The sequence below is a fragment of the Cervus elaphus genome, chromosome 13 (assembly GCF_910594005.1).
Source record: "Cervus elaphus chromosome 13, mCerEla1.1, whole genome shotgun sequence".
Lineage (NCBI taxonomy): Eukaryota > Metazoa > Chordata > Mammalia > Artiodactyla > Cervidae > Cervus > Cervus elaphus.
In genome coordinates this window covers 40,017,501-40,037,980 of record NC_057827.1, presented here as the reverse complement: position 1 = coordinate 40,037,980, position 20,480 = coordinate 40,017,501, and the positions used below count along the sequence as shown (strand labels likewise).

General features: G+C 31.9%; 1 protein-coding gene across 7 annotated transcripts in view; it reads left to right on the top strand.

The window, feature by feature from the left end:
- Positions 1–20,480, top strand: part of NOVA1 (NOVA alternative splicing regulator 1) — a 157,700-nt gene that overhangs the window by 132,953 nt on the left and 4,267 nt on the right. For 6 of the 7 annotated variants that reach the window (XM_043921590.1, XM_043921596.1, XM_043921592.1 and 3 more), the window contains one exon: positions 816–887. The exons of the other annotated variant lie outside the window; for it this stretch is intronic. In XM_043921590.1, coding sequence (XP_043777525.1) covers positions 816–887 — 72 coding nt within the window. The remainder of the gene's footprint in view (positions 1–815; positions 888–20,480) is intronic. 7 annotated transcript variants of the gene reach the window in all.

Genomic DNA, 20,480 nt, shown 5'->3' with positions numbered 1-20,480 from the left:
AGTATGTATATGTGTTTAAAAATGAAATGAACAATAAATTTGATTCCTAATATTTTTGTGCTTATTTTCAACACAGGCTGATAATGCTACAAAATATCATACTCCTCATCTATACAAATTTTTAGTGTTTAGCACAAATAATAAAAAATATTACAGCAATTTGTTAAAATGCTGTTAGTTACTTGTTTATTAATATGAGGTTAATGTTTACATTTTCAGACGGGCTCTAAATTTATTAAAAATTAATGTTTTAGAAGATAATGTGATATTAAGAACTCAGAACTGCAAATTTAATTGCTTTTAAGTATGGAACCCTAAATTCATGTGGAATCAACTTGTTGGTGATGTTCAACATATTAAGTAGGTGGATACTTTTATGCCAAAGTAAACTTCATTTCACCACTTCTTTCAATCCCCGACTGTATTCATTGATAGGAAAATGACTTTCAGTTTTACTCATTAAATTTATTGAATTTTTGTTTGAGATCTCTTTTCCCCTAAGAAAGCAAAAGGGAAAGAAAAGAGACTACTATTCATGAATATGGTCAGGATACCTTTAATACTCATGTGAATTTTTATCAGTCACCATCATGATTTCAAGTCATGAATTTATTTTTACATGCTTATGCATGCGTATTTACATGCATTAGTTATTTAATTGATCTTGAATTCCATTAAATTTAAATGAATAGGAGAAAAATTTGTTCATAGGATTTTGTTCTCGTTATATTACATTTTATTTTATTTTGTTTTATTTAAATAATCAGTTTAAGGCTTATAAAGGTTGATTTGCTCCTGAACTGCTTTATTCCCAGACATTGCCATCTTCCCCAACTACCACCAAGTCCTCTCCATCTGATCCCATGACCACCTCCAGAGCTAATCAGGTACAGTATCATCCTGTCATCTACACCATACTTTTCACGGGTGATTGCCTGCACACTGGAGAAAAAGATACTGGTGGGTTAAGGATGTATTCGTTCATTCACATTTGTGCACCATGATCAGATTCCAAATAACCTGAGAAGGAAATACCAGTTATTCCTGAAAATTTATATGCATTTTTAGCTTTAGATAACAAAAATAGATTCAGATGATAGACTACTAGAATTTTGAATTTTCCCCCTAAAATTTTGACTTTATGGAACTCTGAGGGTTGTTTATTGAGTTGGTGTTTATTATTTCCCTTACTGTTTCTTCCTAGGCTTCCTGGTATATAAGTTAAGAATATCATATATGTAAAAAAATGAATGTATAAATATGAGTTATTGAGCAAAGGTATATCTTTAAATGTGAATGCATTTTTCTTTGTTTTTTATTTCAGATATGCCTTACTGTGTAACAGTTTAAAACTTTTGATGAAAAACATTTCTAGCAATCTAAGAGTAACTGGAAATTGGTATTTGTGATCATTTTAATGCTGTTTAATAACTCAAGAATGGTACTTTCTTAGAATTTAATAATACATTTTCTTTGCTGGAGTGGCAAACTTTGCAATGAGAAATAAATCTTAGTTTTGACTTGATTGTTTTGGTACTGAATATTTGTAGGACCTTCTTCAAAAATGTAGTTATTTTTGGCACATTTAAGGAAATCATCTAAAATATTATGTGTAATTCAGAGCCTTACTGTACTTTAATATGAGAAATGTTGAAAATATATTTATTAAAATGATTAAACACATTTTCATTTTGTCTGAATTGAGCTTCATTTAGGTGAGAAATATAATTTTCTTTAATATTTCCACATTTTTACTAATATAAAGCCTTATGGAATTATTTAAATATTAAATGAGCTTATCTTTTTAATATATTTTTCATGCAGTTGACTAATTATTAACTTTGAGCTATATTTGCTAAATATATTAAATGTGGCTTTTGCATATGATCTAAGATAAGCCTATCTGAATTATTTTGCTCATTTATTGATTCTAATACTTTTGCAACCTCAGGAAAATTTTTTAAATAACTGGAGGGAAAACTAACATTTAGAATGTAATTCTGTAGTAGGAGCTTGATTTTTATTTTATGCAATAGTGTTCCCTTCAAACAGAAATCCTTGATAATGCTCACATTTTAGCCCCAGTAAATTGGTTTAAAAAGTACACATCTCTAGTGATGAAACACATCTCTTTTCTTTAAAGGTAATGGTGCTACATGAAGTGAGAAGCAAGCTTGTATTATTGATGCATGAAGTTGGAAAAGTGTATATACATTTTCACTCATACTTTTTCTCTTATGAGTTTTAATTTTATGAATTAGAAAACTATTGTGAAAACAATTGACTTTATATTTTTAGTGTTCCTCTTCTGCTTCATTCTCTTCCAAATAAAGACAAGACAATTGAATACAACGCTCATTAAAAACAAATGATTTTTCTCAACATAAAAAGTAAAACATTCTGGATCTAGAAAGAAAAACCGACAATAATTTTGTCTTTAAAGTTAGATTTGTATTTTCCTGTATTTATTTTGTGGAAACATGATTTTTATAAAATGATTTATTAAAAAGGTTATTTTTTTAAGGTTTACTGATATAATATTTTTACCCTCTAGCTATGTTAACACATCCACCTCTAGATATTTTTCTAATTTGGAAAATTAAGTCATGTGTGTTTTTATACTCTGTGCACAGTCATCAGTTAGTAAAAATATTTTATTTATACTTTGTTTTCTTCTATTCTTGTACAAACAAGCATAATACCTCCTGGATAACTTGAGGCAAGATGTAAAATAACAAAATCCTTAAGTTCATTGAAGGAGTTATAGTTCTCTTCCATCTTTATGTTATTAATAGTCTGTAATTATTTCGTTCCCCACAGTATTTCCCAATAGACTCTATTCATGTTGTAGTAGAGAAGATAATTTGGTTTTTGTTGTTCATTCAGTCCTTAGATAGCTCACAGTTGTTTCTTGTGGATAGTCCTAATTAATTCAGCTTCACTATAATTGACTTAGATGTATAAGAGTAATAACCAAGATAGAAAAATGGGTTCTAACGTGATCATCTTAAACTCTCCAGATTTAAAATAGACTCTTAAGCCTATAATAATATGACTTTCGTTTCTGGTACTTTTACTTTATCCTTATCCAGCAGTTTAGCAGGTATGTCTGTAGTTTTATGTTAAAATTATTGTTTATGTCTTATAGCTAATCTGATGTCCTCTGCTGTTAAAAATCACTGCAGACTTTTCTCCATGTGAATTTTCATAAACCAACATAAAGCAGTTTAGACAGCTGTTTATCCTATTTCATCAATAATGGCTAAGTGAGTTGTGATTGAGTCTTCTTTAGACTATAATGGTTTGTGTTACAAACTATTAAAAGGAACTAAAAGACTATTAATATTTTAAAAACCCCAAAATAAAAAGCACAGAAAGTACATTGAAAATAAGTTTTATCTGTAGTTTCGGTGTTTAAAAATCTTCTCTGTTCTTTTAAAGATGACTATGATGCTTCAGTACATACTGAATTTTACCTTCCTACCTTCGTATTTCCACAAGTCAGACTGTTTCACAGATCAGACTACAATGTTATGAATCTGTAATAATTTCCCCTGGAAAACTGAAGGATTATCATATGAGAAGCCTTATAGAATGGTGGTTAAAAGTTTACTGGAGCCTAATTGCCTATGATCAAATCTTTGTTCTGCTATTTGCTGAGTAAATTGGACCTCAGATTCCCCTTCTGTGAAATTGAGATAATAAATTCATTATATTTAGAATGGCACTAGAATGTACTACTCACCATAGAAGTGTAAGCTATGTTTACTTATTTTTTCTGAAATTTCTTTCAAATGATAATGAAAAGAAGATTATTCTTTAAAATGGTAACTAATACAGCATAAAACAGCTTATTTAAACTAAGTTTTATCTTTAAAGAAAGATTCTGTGATACTAATATTGCTGCATTTTCAACACTAAAATACTTCTATAATCAACATGTATGTAAGCTTTTTAAGATAGTTTTAGATGCTCTGTAGTTTTCTTCTCAAGTGAGAGTACAAAGTTCCTTGTTGTCTAACTTGTAAATCAGATTTCTATTATTTCCCTATTAAGAAAGAAAGTTAGGGCTAATATTTTTACAGCTTACACTTTTCTGTCTGTGCATATTGCACAGTGCAAGTTTGACACTTTGGAACTTTAAGAAGCAAATATATGGATAGAAATAAAATTAAAGTCTTAATCAATGTGATTAAACTTTAAAAAGATAAAAAACAGAATCTGTTGGATTTGACCAATTATAAGTTATCTTTTTACATTTTTCAGTCACTTTGATTCAACAGAATGGTTTTGTTAATCAATCAACGGTGCCAAAAATTAAGTTCCAGTCTTAATTTTAGGTTCATGATGTTAGCTCTCCTGGGATTCTTCTCACATTTCAAGAAAAGTAAAAATAATATTTTCAGAAGCATGTGCTTTATAGATATTTATGTAATAACAAATTTGAAATTATATATCACAATATACAAAACAAATGAAAGTAGGTAACTCATATATAGAACCCTTGCTATAGTTATAGAAAAAAACAAACGAAAGTCACTGGTCCCACTTCAGTTTCATGACCACAGATCTCAAATGACCCCCTAATTCTGCCAGGTAATCATCAGCCCAGTCACTTTTTTACTCTCTGAATGTCTGTTTCATAAATTCTTGTCTCATTTCAACACCTGTATTAGTTTTTTGTGTGTAACAGACTGCCACAAATTTATTGGCTTAAACTGCACGCATTTATCACCTCAGTTTTCAATGGATCAGAAGTCAAAGCCACTGTTAGCTGAGTCATCTGCTCAAGAGTCAAAAGCCAGCAATCAAAAGTATCAGCTAGGGTTTATTTTCATCTGGAGGCCTGACTGAAGACTAATCTGATTTTAAGTTCATGTAGGTTGATGACAACATTCAGTTTTTTGTAGCTGTATGACAGGGGACCCCAACTTGTTGACTGTTGACAAGAGGAAGGTCTCCGAGTCTAGAGGCTACCCCGTTTCCTGCTGTGTGCCCCACTCTACTGGCGTTTCACAGTTTGGCTGTTTGCTTCTTGCAGACAGCAGAACATCTCTCCCCATTATATGTTAGCGCGATGAAGTCTTATTGAACCTAAAGATAAGAATTACTTTCTCTTTTACCATACAGTGAAATTTAATCAGAGTAGTGACATTCCATCCCTTTGCCATATCCTGTGGGTTAGAATCAGGTCACAATTTCTCCTCACACTTAAATGGAGGGAACTATACAAGGCATAACACCAAGGGGGTAGAGATCTTGAAGCCATATAAGAATTGTCTGTGCCACCCCAGGGTCTCTTGCTCTAGCCGCACTCCAGGCTCATAACCTTACTTCCTACTTGACTGAGAAAAATGGAAGCAATAAAAAGAAAGCTTTCACAAAATCACAGCTTCACCTGTACCCACATATTCTACCTCTCATCTGTTACCATAGATAAATTTTCCTTGCTTCTGTGTAAAACAAAGAATTTCAGTTGCAAGTTAAAGGCTCATTATTTTTTCTTTACTCAAGGTCATCTCTTCACCAATTGTGCCTTCTCTCTCATCTGTCAAGTTTTTTACCTCTGTAACATTCCCATGAGCATACATATATCTGTTTTTTCCTCTCATCTTAAAAGACAAAACAAAACTTCTTTTAATCTCACTTCCCTCACCAGCTAATGTTCTATTTCTTACACTACTTTGTAGCAAAACTCACAAAAGTGTTTACTCTCTGTTTTCCAATTTTTTGTCTTCTCATTTTTTTCTTAAATCCATTCCTGTCAGATTTTTGCCTCCACAATTCTGCTAAAACTGTTTGCATAGGACATCAGAGATGAGCCCACAATTAATTCCAGTTGTCCTCAATCTTCATGAAACTTGGTCTGTCAACAGTATTTGTTATAAGTTGTCAGTTTTACTTTCTTGGTGTACTTTGATTACTTGATGTACTTTCATTACTTGACTTCCAGGATATTATTGCACAATCTTTTTTTTCCTCTTGTATCATGCCATATGCTTCATCTCAAAATCCTTTGCTAGTTCCTCCCATCATCCTTCTTAATGTTGGAGTAAGTGGGTCTTCATATTTGAAACTCTTTCTGGATGTATACTTTTCTTCCTCCTCATATACCACCTTGGCTTTTATATTCTGACATATGCAAAATTTATGTTTTCATTGAGAAGCAGGTTTACTATGAACTAATGAAGCTTAAGGGCTACCCCAGTGGCTTGGTGGTAAAGAACCCACCTGCAGTACAGAAGACATGAGAGACCCGGGTTCAATCCCTGGGTCGGGAATATCCCCTGGAGGAGGGCATGGAAACCCACTCCAGTGTCCTTGCCTGGATAATTCCGTGGACAGAGGGGCCTGGCAGGGTACAGTCCATAGGGTCACAAAGAGCTGGACATGACTGAAGTGACTGAGCGTGCATATAATGAGGCTTAAACCTTAAGATTCTTCACCTGCACAGGCTTATTCCAAGGCCCTCTACCTAATTTTATGTTTATAATTTTGAATGTAGAGGACAAAGATGTTCTCCAAAATTGTGAAAGATTCAGATCCCACATAACATGGGTTCACATTTATCTCTAATACACATATCAGAGCGAAACTACAGACTATATCCAAGTTTCCACTCCACATTTCCGCATGCATATCTTATGGACACCTTTAATTCAGAAGTCCACAAACTACCCCAAACCTGCTCTATCTATAACCCTTAAATCTCTATTGAAGCAATTCCTTGCACCATTTTCTCAGATCTCAAATCATGGATTCATTCTCATTTCTTTTCTTTCATACCCCAAATCCAGTTCCTATAAGAAACAATGTTGACTCTTTCACTAAAATATGTATAGAATATTGACTTCTTCTCATTACATCTACTGCTACCCTAGTCCAAACCTGAATTATTACAGTAGTGTCTATATGGATTTCCCAGACTTTCTACCTTTGCACCCCAAAATCTGTTTTCCACTGAGCAAATTATTTCTTATAAAATTTCTGCTTATGCCTGTGATAGTTTTCCATTGAACTTAGCAAAAGCCAATATCCTCCAAATGACATCTAATTAATTTATAATATCCTTGCCAGATTACCACTTTCACTTCATTTCATATCAGTTGCCTCCTTACTCTGCCCTAGGCAAACCCACCTGATTGGGTTGCCTTGCAGACATTAGGCAAGTTGTTGCCTCTCTCTACATGAAATTCTCCAATCTCAAAGAGATCTACTTGGCTAACATCTTCATAGTCATCAAGTCTTTGTTCAAATTTCGCCTCTCAATACCCTTTTGAGATGTATGTATCAGGTCACCCAATTTGATACTGCAACCTGGCCTCCCCATTCTCCCAGTACTTCTGATTCCCTTTATCTTGCTGTATTTTTTTTTTTCTTTTGCCTCACAGAACACTGCATGCTTTGCTTGCTGTTATTCAGTCGCTAAGTTTGCAACCCCATAGATTGCAACATGCCTGGTCTCCCTGTCCCTCACTATCTCCTGGAGTTTACCCAAGTTCATGTCCATTGAGTCGGTAATGCACCCATCTCATCCTCTGCCACCCTCTTTTTTTCCCAACATCAGGGTCTTTTCCAATCAGTTGGCTGTTTGCTTATCATCATATAAAAGCAATTATATATTGTCAGCCTCACTGCCCTAGAAAATCAAGTTACATGAGAACGGTAGTCTTTGTTCTATTCTCTGATATATCAGAAGCATTTGTTGCTTAGTCCCTCAGTCATGTCCAACTCTTTTGTGACCCCACGGACTGTATCCCACCAAGCTCCTCTGTCCATGAGATTGTCCAGGCAAGAATACTGGAGTGGGTTGCCATTTCCTTCTCCAGAGGATCTTCCTCACCAGGGATTGAACTCAGGTCTTCTGCATTGGCAGGAGGGTTATTTTCCACTGAGCCACTAGCCTGGAACATTAATAGATTCTCAATAAATATTTGTTAAGTGGCTAGTATTAGTTGGAAGAATAGGCTTACAGTCTGTATGGTTTTTAAAACTCATTTTTTATTTTTGAAAATCCTTTCTTCAAATGAAATCTTGCACAGAAGTTCTCTAAAAATGTAAGCCACCAGAAAAAGGAATACTGTTGATTGAAAGACATTAAGTTAAAGGGACATAGCCTTCTTTGTTAGATGACTTTTTCACTTCACTAGTACTCAGAGCAGTTTGAAAGTATTCTTTTGTTTGTTTTGCAGAGGAAACCAGTCAAGCTCTTACCTCAAATATGTCATAATTCTCCAGCAAAATGTAAAAATTAAGCTTTATTTCCTTCAGTGTTGTATGTGATGTCACGATAGTATTCTTTAGAAATATGTTTAATAAAATCCTAGAAAAATAGTGAAATTCAAATATTCTTTTTAAATGAGCTTACTGACTTTATTATACACATTCAATTTTATGTATTCATAGCTATTAGGATGAGCCGTATAAAACTGCTGATATTTGAGTGCAGTTCCTTATGGCTCAACATAGATTATCATATTCATATCAAAATCTCCAAGAATTCTTAGAAATAAATTGATCCAAAACACTGAATCCGCATTAGGAGAACATGGAGTTTTCATATAAAGACATAAATAGCATTCCCTTAATAAATAAATAAACTTACAGTAACCTTGGAGGGGGAAATTTAATATCATAGAAACATTAATTCTTTTAAATTAAATGTAAATCTGTTGCAATTTACCTTTTATTCCCTTTTTGTCTGGTTTTATGGGAAAGTGAAATAAGACAAAATGATTTTAATATTCATATGAAAAATGCCTGAGACTTACCATGAGACAATTAATAGTTACCAAAATAAGGTGTATGAGATTAAGTATTTCACTCAGTATTAAAACTTACTATAAAACTCTAATAATAAAACACATTTGGCATTAACACAAGAAAATATAAGTGGTCAATGAAATAGAGATGTCAGAAATAGACCTAAGTTATATATGGGAACTTAGTATAATCTCTCATTAAAAAGGTAGTATAATTTAGAAATTAAAGAGAATCGTACTCTTAGGCCATAGTTCTAGTTCTAGCTTCAAATTAAATCTTTGCTGCTTCCTAATATTCTGACTTGAGAAAACATCCTTAACTTCACCATGTGCTATGTGTTTGTGAAATGAGTAATAACAGTGCCTGCTTTACAGGGTGGTCCCGATTCTTGAGTGAGTCAGTGCATGAGAAGCATTTAGAACTCTGCTTGGTCCAGAGTAACGTTTAAGTGTCATTTTATTTATTTTAGAAAAGGGTGTTTTATTTAATAAATGGTACTGGCATACTTGACTATCCACCTGAAAGAAAATAACTTTGACCTCTACCTTGTCCAGTATATAAAAATAGATCTTAATGTATTCAAGATTGAAACTGTAAAACTATTTGATGAAATTATGGTGTGTGAAATAAAGTTGAGGATGACTTTCTAGAGCAAGAAGGAAATATGAGACATAAAGGGATAGGTTAAAACATTCAAATTTACAAATATTTTATATTTTGATATAGTAGAATACACCGTTAACAAGCAAAAGGTGACAGTATCCTTGAAAATATATGTTTAGCATATATGACAATGAATTACTATACAGAGAGCCCCTAGATTGATAGTATAAAATAAAAATCCAGGAGAAAAAATAGGGAGGTCAAGATTATGAAAAGGCAGTTTATAGAAGAGGAATGGAAATGCCCAATAACCACATGAACGCATGTTTAACCTTACCAAGGATCAGGAAAATTTCAATCAACATTCACAAGATTACATTTTTTCACCAGACAAAATTTTATATGCATATGTATAGTACACATATATCAGGAACACAAAAATTAATCTCTGTGTGGGCCTATGTGTGTGTGTTTATAAATTAAAAGTGTGGTTAAGGATATAGGAAATAAGCATTCTCTTACAGTGTTGATGTAAGAAATGCTATATCATTACAGCTTTTGAGCATCTATCCAGTAAAATTTAATGCACTAATACATGGAAATATAGAGACAAAGATGTATATTGTAGCAAAAGTTGGAAAACCACCTGACCTTTAGCAGGAAAGTGGCTAAGTAAATACGGTATTATAGAATATTATGTGGTAAAGCTAAAATAATGAATTAGAGCCACATAAATTGGCCTAGGATAGTGTTCGTAATATATTAACTCAAGAAAATTAAGTTGCCAAGAAACACATGGCCTTCTTTTTAATAGTCAAAAAATATCTGGTGTTTGTGTATCATCAGGATGATGACAAGAAATGTGAACATTATTAACTTTTTATATTTCTGCTTTGGTATAAAAATGGCAACTAAGGGAAAGTAAAACAAGATGGAAAAAAATAATGGCTTCAGTTACAATGTTATGTAATGTTTTAAGGAATCTAAAATGGGAACTTTCCAAAAGATTGAGAAAGATTGGACTGTCTTTGATATTAGACGTGTTTGGACTACTTCGCCCTTACTTTCCTAGTTGTCGGATGCTTTTGAGGAGTTTCAAGAAGGGTCACAAGAGAGGCTTCAGGAATAGAAGAGACACACTTAAGGGGCAAAGGAAATGGCAGTTTCATATGTTAAAGTTATGCCAAATTAAATTATTATGTATTATTTGTAATATTTTTCTTTATTCTTTGTTAATATAGCAAAAGGTCTCAATCCTACTGTCATCAAAATTACCAAGAGATTCTTATTTAATAAATCTAGAATGAGATTATGCATCTATATTTGAAGAGTTAGAAAAACGTTTCCTGAAGTCTCTATTTGGGTAACACCATTTACCATATGAAAATGCACAGTAGTTTATTAAAAATGATAATTACATAATTGTGTATTACATAGCACTTTCCCTTTACAAAGACTTTTTTATGAAATAACACTTCAAATATTATTTGATAAACATTAAAGAAAAACATACTTGTATAGAAATTGAGGGGTAAGTGTTAGTTTTATCATTGAGAACAGTAAAGGTTTACTAATAATTACAATTTAAATCTATGAAGAAATATTATACAAAGGATAATTGTCTTTTCAGATAGTCGTCGTAGTTTTTTGACTATTGCCAAATTCAGTTAGAGGTTTTCTAACCTTGGAAATCTTTATATATGCAGATTGTTACTATTTTCAAAGATTATTTAGCAATATTTTTGCCAAAAATTACGGTAAAAGACTAAATGAGCACTTCCTAACCATACCCATTCCACTGCAAACATCTAGCTTCGTTAGTGTGCTGAGCTGTGGATGATGTGTCCTTCACAGCCAGTGATGGACATCAGGGGATCTTTCTAAGGGCACATTAAGAATTTCTACTGAAAGCAGCACACTGGTAATATTTTCAGGTTAGAATTATAACACATCTTTTCAGTGAATACCAGGTTATGTGACCTTCCAAAGTCCCTTCTAAAGGTTTCATCTCATATGAAGATGTACTTGTGTTTATGGAAAGCCTAGGGCTTTTGCAGTTTTCAGATTGAAGAAAATGGTACACCCCAGGGGAAAAAGAGTTAATGGAATGTGAAATGTACCTTATTTTACATCCTATATGTGGTTTGGACACTGATAAAAATACAGAGTGCCTTGTCTAGTATTAGCTGCTAAGGAGGCAGATAGGCAATATTCTTTGTTTTTCTGGACTACTACCTAGTAGGTAGAGGTGGTTTGTTGTTTTCGTCAGCATTCTCCTTAAAGTCATAGCTCTGGTAGTTCTTGCAGATGCTGTGTTCTCAAGACAGAACATTATATGTGCCTTTATATAACCAAAACACTTAATGCTTCATTACTCCAGAATGTGCACTAGTCTTCAACAGACTTGTTTGTCTTTCAATTAAAGCCATATAAAATAGAAAATACCCAAAATAGGAAAATTGGGTAGTTATCAACATTTTCAACATTTTAGTTTTATTTCAAAAATGATTAGAAGTAGGAATATTTTTGCATATTCTCTTAAGTAAGAGTAGTTTTGCCAGAGTTTGATAATCTGTTCACTGTGGATAAAAATTTGTTTCTCATTTTTATTTCTAATTTTTTAATCTTTGATTTGGGAATATCCCAGTTGACATTTTTCATCTTCTGAACCTAATACCTCATACTTTATTTTATTCTTTGGTTTAGCTATTTTTTTCCCTTCAATTGGTGACACAGTCCTTCAGTTACATTTTAAAAATAATTTTGAAAATGCAAATGGTTTGTTTCATTAACTAACTTTAAATGACTTTTAGCCAAATAAGAGTTATATAAGTATTTTTATTTGTGTTGCATTAACATATTAGAAGTGAATTACTTCAATACATACATAGGAAAATAATTTAGTTCTTTCATTAGCAATGTGTTTATTTATATTGCAGACATTCTTCTGTAGCTTTCATTTATTAGTCAGTATGTGTTTTCATATTCCACGTATTACTGAGAATAATTCAAGACATTTTCATTTCTCAATGACAGTCATTTGTGATAGTTATCAATGTCCCTTTACTAATAAGATACTGAAATGTAGACACCTATTATTTTTTTAAAAGCAACTATTGCCTTCAGAAAAACTCTTGGTGAAATTAAAATATAAGAAATGTTGAATTAGCTTGATTAGTAAATATAAAATACCTACAAGTAACTGTAATTTGATTTCAGTAAGATTTTAAATCATGTTAAAAATATGGCACATCAATCTATCATTAATTAATAATAATACTAAATTTTAATGGTGAAAATGGCTTAATCAAAATTTTGTAAAAGCAAAATAATCCAAATTGTGAAGTTTTCTTAGTAATTAGCTACCTCAGTTACCTAAGTTTAAATAGAGATCAGTTTTTAAACATAGTTCAGCATTTACCTCTAATAATATCTTATCAGATTAGTTTGCTTACATTATAGAATATTGAGTCAACCCATACTCAGAATTTTAAGTGACTTTATATTCCTAGATTAACTTTAGTGGTTTTCCTAAATGCGCATTTAGCATAATTACATGATTCTTATTTAAAACTATGATTTTCCATTTTCTTGTTTTAAAATTTTACAAGTATTTTCTGGGACTTCCCTGGCAATCAAGTACTTACAATTCCATGCTTCCAATGAAGAGGACACAGGTTCAATCCTTAGTTGGGGAACAAAGATCCCACATGCCAGGCGGCATGGTCAAAAAAAAAATAAAAACAAACAAAAAAATTTTTTAGGTATTTTCTAAATCTGGTTTTCTGCCAACTCATTTTATAATACACATTTAAATGCTTATTGGTGTTTATTATGCCACATGTCTGGAAGCTTCATGAAAGCGAGATCTTACGCTTTCTGTTTAACTCTGTATCTCCAGGAACAGTACCTAGAAGTAAGTAAATAATTGTTCAATGAATATAGGAAATAAACTAAATTAATTTTAAATGAATTGTTCTGCTTTTGCAGGATAACAGCAGCCTAATTTGGGGATAATTTTTCAATTTCCTTTTGTTAGACTCCTTTTAAAAACTTTTTAAATAAGACAAGTTTTTATATGGTAAGAAAAAAAGCTCATCTGAAACCCAACCTCTATTATTTTATTCAGTTTTATCTGTGTATAATTTTACACTGTTTAACTCAAATTCTACATATAATTTATATATATTTTTAAATTGTGCATAGATATTTTCCACATTATTTTAGTTTCATATAGTCTCTTATACTGTTCTGTGTGTATGACATTTTCCATGTTTGGCATTATTTCCCAGATAGATCACAGAAGGAGAGAAACTAAGTTAAAGATTATGCTCATTTTATAATGTAATGTGTCACATAAGGTGATTTCCAAAATATACTGCCACAGAAAAGAGGTTAAAAGAAAGCAATTAAGATAGTTAAGCCTGTCCCTTATTTTCATTTAGTGTGCCTTTTTTTGTGATTAATTTTGCTGTTCTGCTGAATATCTTTGATTATTTTAGATGTTAAATGTTTTCTTGTCCTGCACAATCCTTTGCTGTCCACTGTTTAATGAATTATCTGTTCGCTTTTACCTTCCACTCGATTACCTTGTCCATTCCTCTGGCTTTAAATACGATTGCTGTGTTAACTCTCAAACCCACAGCCAGTCACCTACTTGACATGTTCTTATGGGTGGCGCATTTCAAACTTGATATATCCAAAATAGAATTTTTTATTCTGTCTTTATCTTTCACACCTTTCCATCATCTGCTTCAGTAAACACAGCCCTATTTTCATGTTCATAGCTATTTTTCATTTTTTTAGTTGATTGTTACAACCTCTAAAATATTAAGTTGAAAATATTTGTTTTCATATTAAAAACCCAAATATATTTTTCACTAATCAGAATTAAGAACTCTGAACTTATTATATATTCCTTGAAATAGCTGAGCTAAAAAGAGAAGATTTGAAAATAATAGTTTCAAAGAGCTTTAATAATTTGACACGTGGATGGTGATGGTAAATGAGATTTCCAGAAATTTAACCTCAATTTAGTAAAATCTGGTTTAGTAAGCACTAAGAAGACAAACCCCAAATTATTTTCATTTGTAAATAATCAGCTGCTCTGTAATAATTTATCATTCACAACCCTCATGTTTTCTTCATCATTACTTGACCTCTAGTAGTAGTCTTTTTTGATATATCTAGAGTGCTTATCTCTACAACATAACAGACACAGTTTGAAGGGCTATTTTTTGTTTCTTTCTTAACCCATAAAGAATATATTTCCCCTGTTTTTCTTATTCCTAAGTATATCCCTCTTTGAAATATAATATGTATTTTTAAAACATGCAGCAGTCACCAAAAGGAGAAAAAAAAAACTTGGAATAATTCTTCACTGGAAAAAGCAAAAGAAATGTATTAAATTAAAAAAAATTGTTCAGTTAAACTTTATTTGCCTTAAGAAATTTTTTGGTGATTATCATTCATTTTCTGTCTTATCTCAAAGAGACACAAAAAAGAGGTATACTGTCTGTCATCCTCTGCCGTATCTTACAGCCAGAGGGGAAAGTAATGTATGGCCCTTTGAAAGAAGATATAAAATGGAAGTACAGTTTCCACAAAGCTTTTAAAAGTCAGTTATTTTAAGGTAAAAATGCAGTTGCTTGAAGTAAGGCAAGATATGCGAGGTAATTACACCAGTTATGAGTCAGTAGAAATAGACACTGTCATTGAGTCATCTTATTAATTGATCCAGTTTATCACTTAGTCAAGTAAACACTGAAATGTTTGTATTCTAGTCTTTTAGAACCAACCTGACAACATTTTTTTATGGCTGAAGAAGCTTAGCCACAAGCTTAATGAGTAGGAAGTTACAAAATAACATAGGAAAAAAATAATAAATGAAAAATTAAGAAAAAGGCATAGAGTGCATATTTAATTATAATTTTATTGGATTTTTTAATAGCAAATATGTTACTGATTTCAATTTTTATAAGATTAAAACATCTGTACATATATCTTTCATAGATTTCAGTATGGTTGTAATATAATTTGAATTTCAGATTTTAGAGATGATAAAGTTATTTTTTTTGTAAGAATCCAGTATCATACTTTACACACACACCTTCCCATACACACACACATACACTCACTTACTCACTCTTTCTCTTTCTCTCTGCTGCATGGCCATCTTTCAAATAGTTAATTTAGTTCTTACATATAAATCTATTTATTTTCATTGCATTTGAGCTGCTGTTGGAAAACCTAAGATTTCACAAAGTTAAAATAGGTGAGCTTAAGGGGAAGAACAGTGTGGGGAATACAGGTAACATTTTAGTCATTTGCAACAAATGAATATACAAAGGCAAAGACCTAGAAAAACGCCTAATATAGAGAACTAGCAGGTAAAGTTTGGCTTCAGCATAGGATACTAGTTAGTCATAGAGAATTAAACTGGCAAGACAACCTGGGGACAAGAGATGGAGAATTTGGAATGTCTGCATGAGGAGTCTGGATTATTTAGTGGGTAGCTGGAGTGAAATCACTGAAGGCTATTGAGTAGTGTTTTAATAAAGCTAAAATAAAAACACCTACAGTCTTTGATTTTTATCGATGACAAAACTAAGTAATTTGACAAAGGTCACACAGCAGAGTCAGGGTGAGGGTCCATATGTCCTAACTACCAATTCTAGATTCTTCTTATTATACCACACATTACTTTAGATAGGCTAAACAGTAGGACTGGCAAGAACCATACAAGGGAAAAAAAACAACAGTGCATAACAGGATGTAGAGATCTAGGAAGCAAGAGAAGGCACAGATGGCTTCCAGGTTTAAAACCTGGTGTTGGCAGTAGGTGGGGGGTAAGGATATATGAGAAAAGACAGCATGGTATTTTATGATAGATACTGAGACATGCTTATGAAAAATGGTACTGCCTTGAATTTGGTTATCAAAAGTAAGTAGATTAAATAGACTAGCAGAGAGTTGGAAGAGCTGCTTTTTTATTCTTTTTGGAAAAAAAGACATTATTTTAGCTATGTCATACGTTTTTTGTCAAAGCAGTACTTTTTAGAAAGGAAGTTATTTATACAAAATCTATAATCAAAAGAAAAATACACTTTTTGCAAGTTACTCTGCATGGCAGTTCGATGTGGATCTGCCCAAATGATACATGCATCTTCAACGGTCACGAATAACTCTCAGTAGTCCAAGGGATAATACCCTAGGCAGATGGAGATTTATCCTGTTAGATCATGCAGGGTATATCTCAGTAAAAGATACATTAGTTCATATACTCCTCTTTACCAGAGTTAAGACATCTTGACTTTTAGAGCATCAAGAGATACAATAAAATGTCAGTATTTCTTTTGGAAAGGCAAATACTACATGATATAACAAGAACACATTTTCAAAGATACTATTTTATCGATTACAAGTTATTGAAACCTAATGCAAAGTGACTTACAAAAAAAAAAAAAGTGGGGTTATATTGATTCCGTGCTGGCTTTAGACATGGTTAGATTCAGATGCCAAAATGCTATCAGAAACCTCTCTCTCTTTTCACTCTTGAAGTCTCCTTTTATCTAAGTTAACTTTATTTTCAGTCAGCTTCTTCCTCTTTCCATATATTGACAAGATAGCACTAGTAATATCGAGCTTATGTTCTACTAGATCACACGGTTACTTCCATCCCAACAATTTCGCAGATCCTTAAGGCTCTTATTGGACCATCTGTGTCATGTGCTCAATTCCAAATCAGTACCTTGCTAAGAGGTGTGGGAAGTGTGATATGCAGGCTTAGGTCATGTTTCCACTTCTAAAGGCATTGGAAGGTTGTCAGCCTTACCTAAAGTACATGTACTCAGAATGAGAGAATACTTCCTGAAGGCAAAGTGGAGTCTCTTGTCCTAAGAGATGTCAGCTGACTGACTGAATGAGGTAATAGGTAACCACCGTTGATAGGAATTGCTTTAAAAAAGTAAAGCAGTACATATGTAGTGTAAAACATGGAAGCCCTAAATAGAATAGTTCATACCATTAATTGGGCTATCTTAAACTGTACTTGAACTTCTTTTGCATTTATTTTAAGGTATGGCTTTATGAAATAATTCAGTAATTTTCCTGCCATGTTAATGAAGAATGATGCCTACAGACACTCTCATTCTTTTTTAAGACCATAATGAGTTGGGAGTTCTTACTTGGCAAAGGAGTAAATGTGTTTTTCTTAATGCTTATTTTTAATTAGAAAAATGTCAATTTTAAGCCTACCTATTTGGTATTTTTAACTTTTGCATAGCATTCCCATAGAGGTTCTTCTTTTGTGGTTGCAAATAAAGAAACAGTCGCTTTATTCCTTGTTTTCTAAAACAAGGCATTGGTATAATTATATTGTTAATGTTTTCTCATGTTTCTTTGATATAACAGTTATAATCTAGGAATAAGGAAAATTTAAATACAATTCTTTTTCTTTTAAAATACCACCATTATTTAAGCAGATCATCATACTAAGATGGGTTTAGGTCTGAACAGGAACTATCTCCAACACAGAGGTAATAGTAACCTGACAGGAAGTGTCTGTAGTTAAGAATAGGATACTAATACTACTAAAATGAAATATGATCATCTCTCAAAGGTTTTCTTACCCCTTTTTCTTCCAGTTACACTGTCTCCTTTGTACCCTTTATATATTTTTGTACCCACACTTTAGGACTTGACTGCACTGATACATTTACCCATCTATTTTCTGTAACTGATTTGAGAGTTCCGTAAAGGCAGGAACAGTATCATCATATATCCTTTATCTCTAGCTCCCAACATAGGGCATGGGTCATTTAATAAGCTTTCTATAAAAGATTGGGTGGATGGTAGCAACTATAGATCATATTTCTGAAGGGAAAAGTGATTTGCAAATGTCAGGAATATATCTGATATAGCTGATACTTATTACACCAAATAATTGTATGGTAAGATACAACCTTTCTTTTTCTTTCAGTTCTATAGAAATAAGAATGTATATGTCAGTATGATAACAGAATGCATCAGTGAAAATGAAGTCATAGATACAATTAAAATCAACTATTTGTCATCTCATTTGGGATGTAAACACTGTCAATACACAGATTTTCCTTTAGGTAAAGTCTGTATTTCCATGTCCAAGAAGTAAGCAAGTAGGCCGTCTCACATAATTCTCAACACTGCTTTTCTCATCCTTTACCCATTTTCCAGTTGCTCACCATCTTCAAGCTTCCACACTTGTGGTTCATTTCTTTATGGCTCTGACCTGGCACATAAAATGGAAACAGAACACTAGTCTCTCTGAGATACTATATTAAATGCAAATAAATTATATTTTCTTTTTGTCTCAACTTTTACCTTTCAGAGGGTCTCTTTCCTGTCTGTCAATTTTGGATTAATATTAAATGTGCAAAGAAATATGAATGTATTTTTTTAATCTTTCAGAGAAAAAGTAGAATAAGAGGTTTTTCATGTCATTATGTCAAAAATAAAAGTCGGGTCATATTCATTGGCTAGGCTACTAAGTATTTACATTTATTAAATTTGGAGTTTAATAAAAACCTACATATACATTTTCTTTAATTTTCTATTTATAAAATCATTGTAAATAAAATTATAACTGTCTAAAGTTAATAAATGCTACATTATAAATATTAATATGCAATCACTACTGTCTTCTATTCATACACACCTTTAGTTACATGTAGACGAATATCAGTTATACCAGCAAAATTTGGAAGCTGATCAGTATTTGATAAAATAACAAATATGGCTGACAGTATTTATTGAAGATTATGTCAAACATTAATAATTTAAACTAAAATCCAGAAAATGTACTTACCACATAAAGACATCTTTAGAATAAAGATAAATGATGTGATGTAATTCTTCAATTTACAAAAATATATATATTTTGGAAGATGTTTATTTTTATCAAAAGTTCACATACTATTTCTGGAAAATATTTTAGTATTTTTGAATATTTAAAAGGAAAAAATGATTAAAGGGAAAAATTTAAAAAGGAAGGATGGGTAGTATGCTTGTATAAGTAACGTAAGTATTGTGTACACATTTGCAATTCTTCTAGAAAGACGTAACTAATCAATTAGTCCTAGAGTTAAAAAAAAAAGTCATAGCTGCAGTAACTGGTGTGCAGTGTAGTAGAAATTAACAAAATCTTCACACAACTTATAGAAGCTTATTTTAGAGTAGATGTTATAAAATTATATGTTCCATTACTTTTTATTGACAGTCTGTAGGATAGCTTCCATTAACCTTTCATGTGCTATTAGTCTCTTCCTGGGTTATAATCATGCAGGCAGTCATTACATTGAGCAAAACAATAGTAATATTAAATTTTTAAATAGCACTTTTGAAAGTCTTAGTTGAGTAATATGTTTTTCTTCATAAAAGATTACATTAAAACACCTCAGTTTGTCAGTATATGTGTTTTCAACAATATATTATTGCAAAATTTTTTCTAATTTTGAAAAGAAATCATGATTTATAAAATATAATCATATTTACCATTCAGATTTGTAAATCCTTAAAAGTAAATTTTCTTAATATTTCCTGTGCACAGAATAAACTATAAGGATGATTCTAACTCAATCTTAAGTGGTGTAAGATGTATTCATGGTTTAACTTTCTAATTGTATTACATTAATATATTCCAATATTTCAGACAAATAATTTTCTACCAGAAAGTCTGAGAACAAAAAACAAATTAACTTGTTTAAAAAATTGTCTCTCAGTTGAGTTCTTGAACATGAATGAACTTAATCAGGGGAACAAGAGAGATATATTTGACATTCCAAAGAACTGTTTCTAAAAAATTTAATTTTTTTAAGTAAAATGATATATAGACAAATTGTAATGAAACAAAATTCTACTGTGACTTTAATTTATATATATGGGAAGAAAAGTTGTGTGGGGCGTGTGTATATAATACGTGTAAATATATTTATGCGGTAACCCATTCTAGAATTTGAGTTTATACTTTCACTGCTTGCTGTCTTCCTAAAAATGCATGGCTCTATTTTTTTTTTTATTTCTTACCCAAGTCTGTGTTTTAAAGACAGCATGGCAGTACTTGCTAAAAATTAACTAAG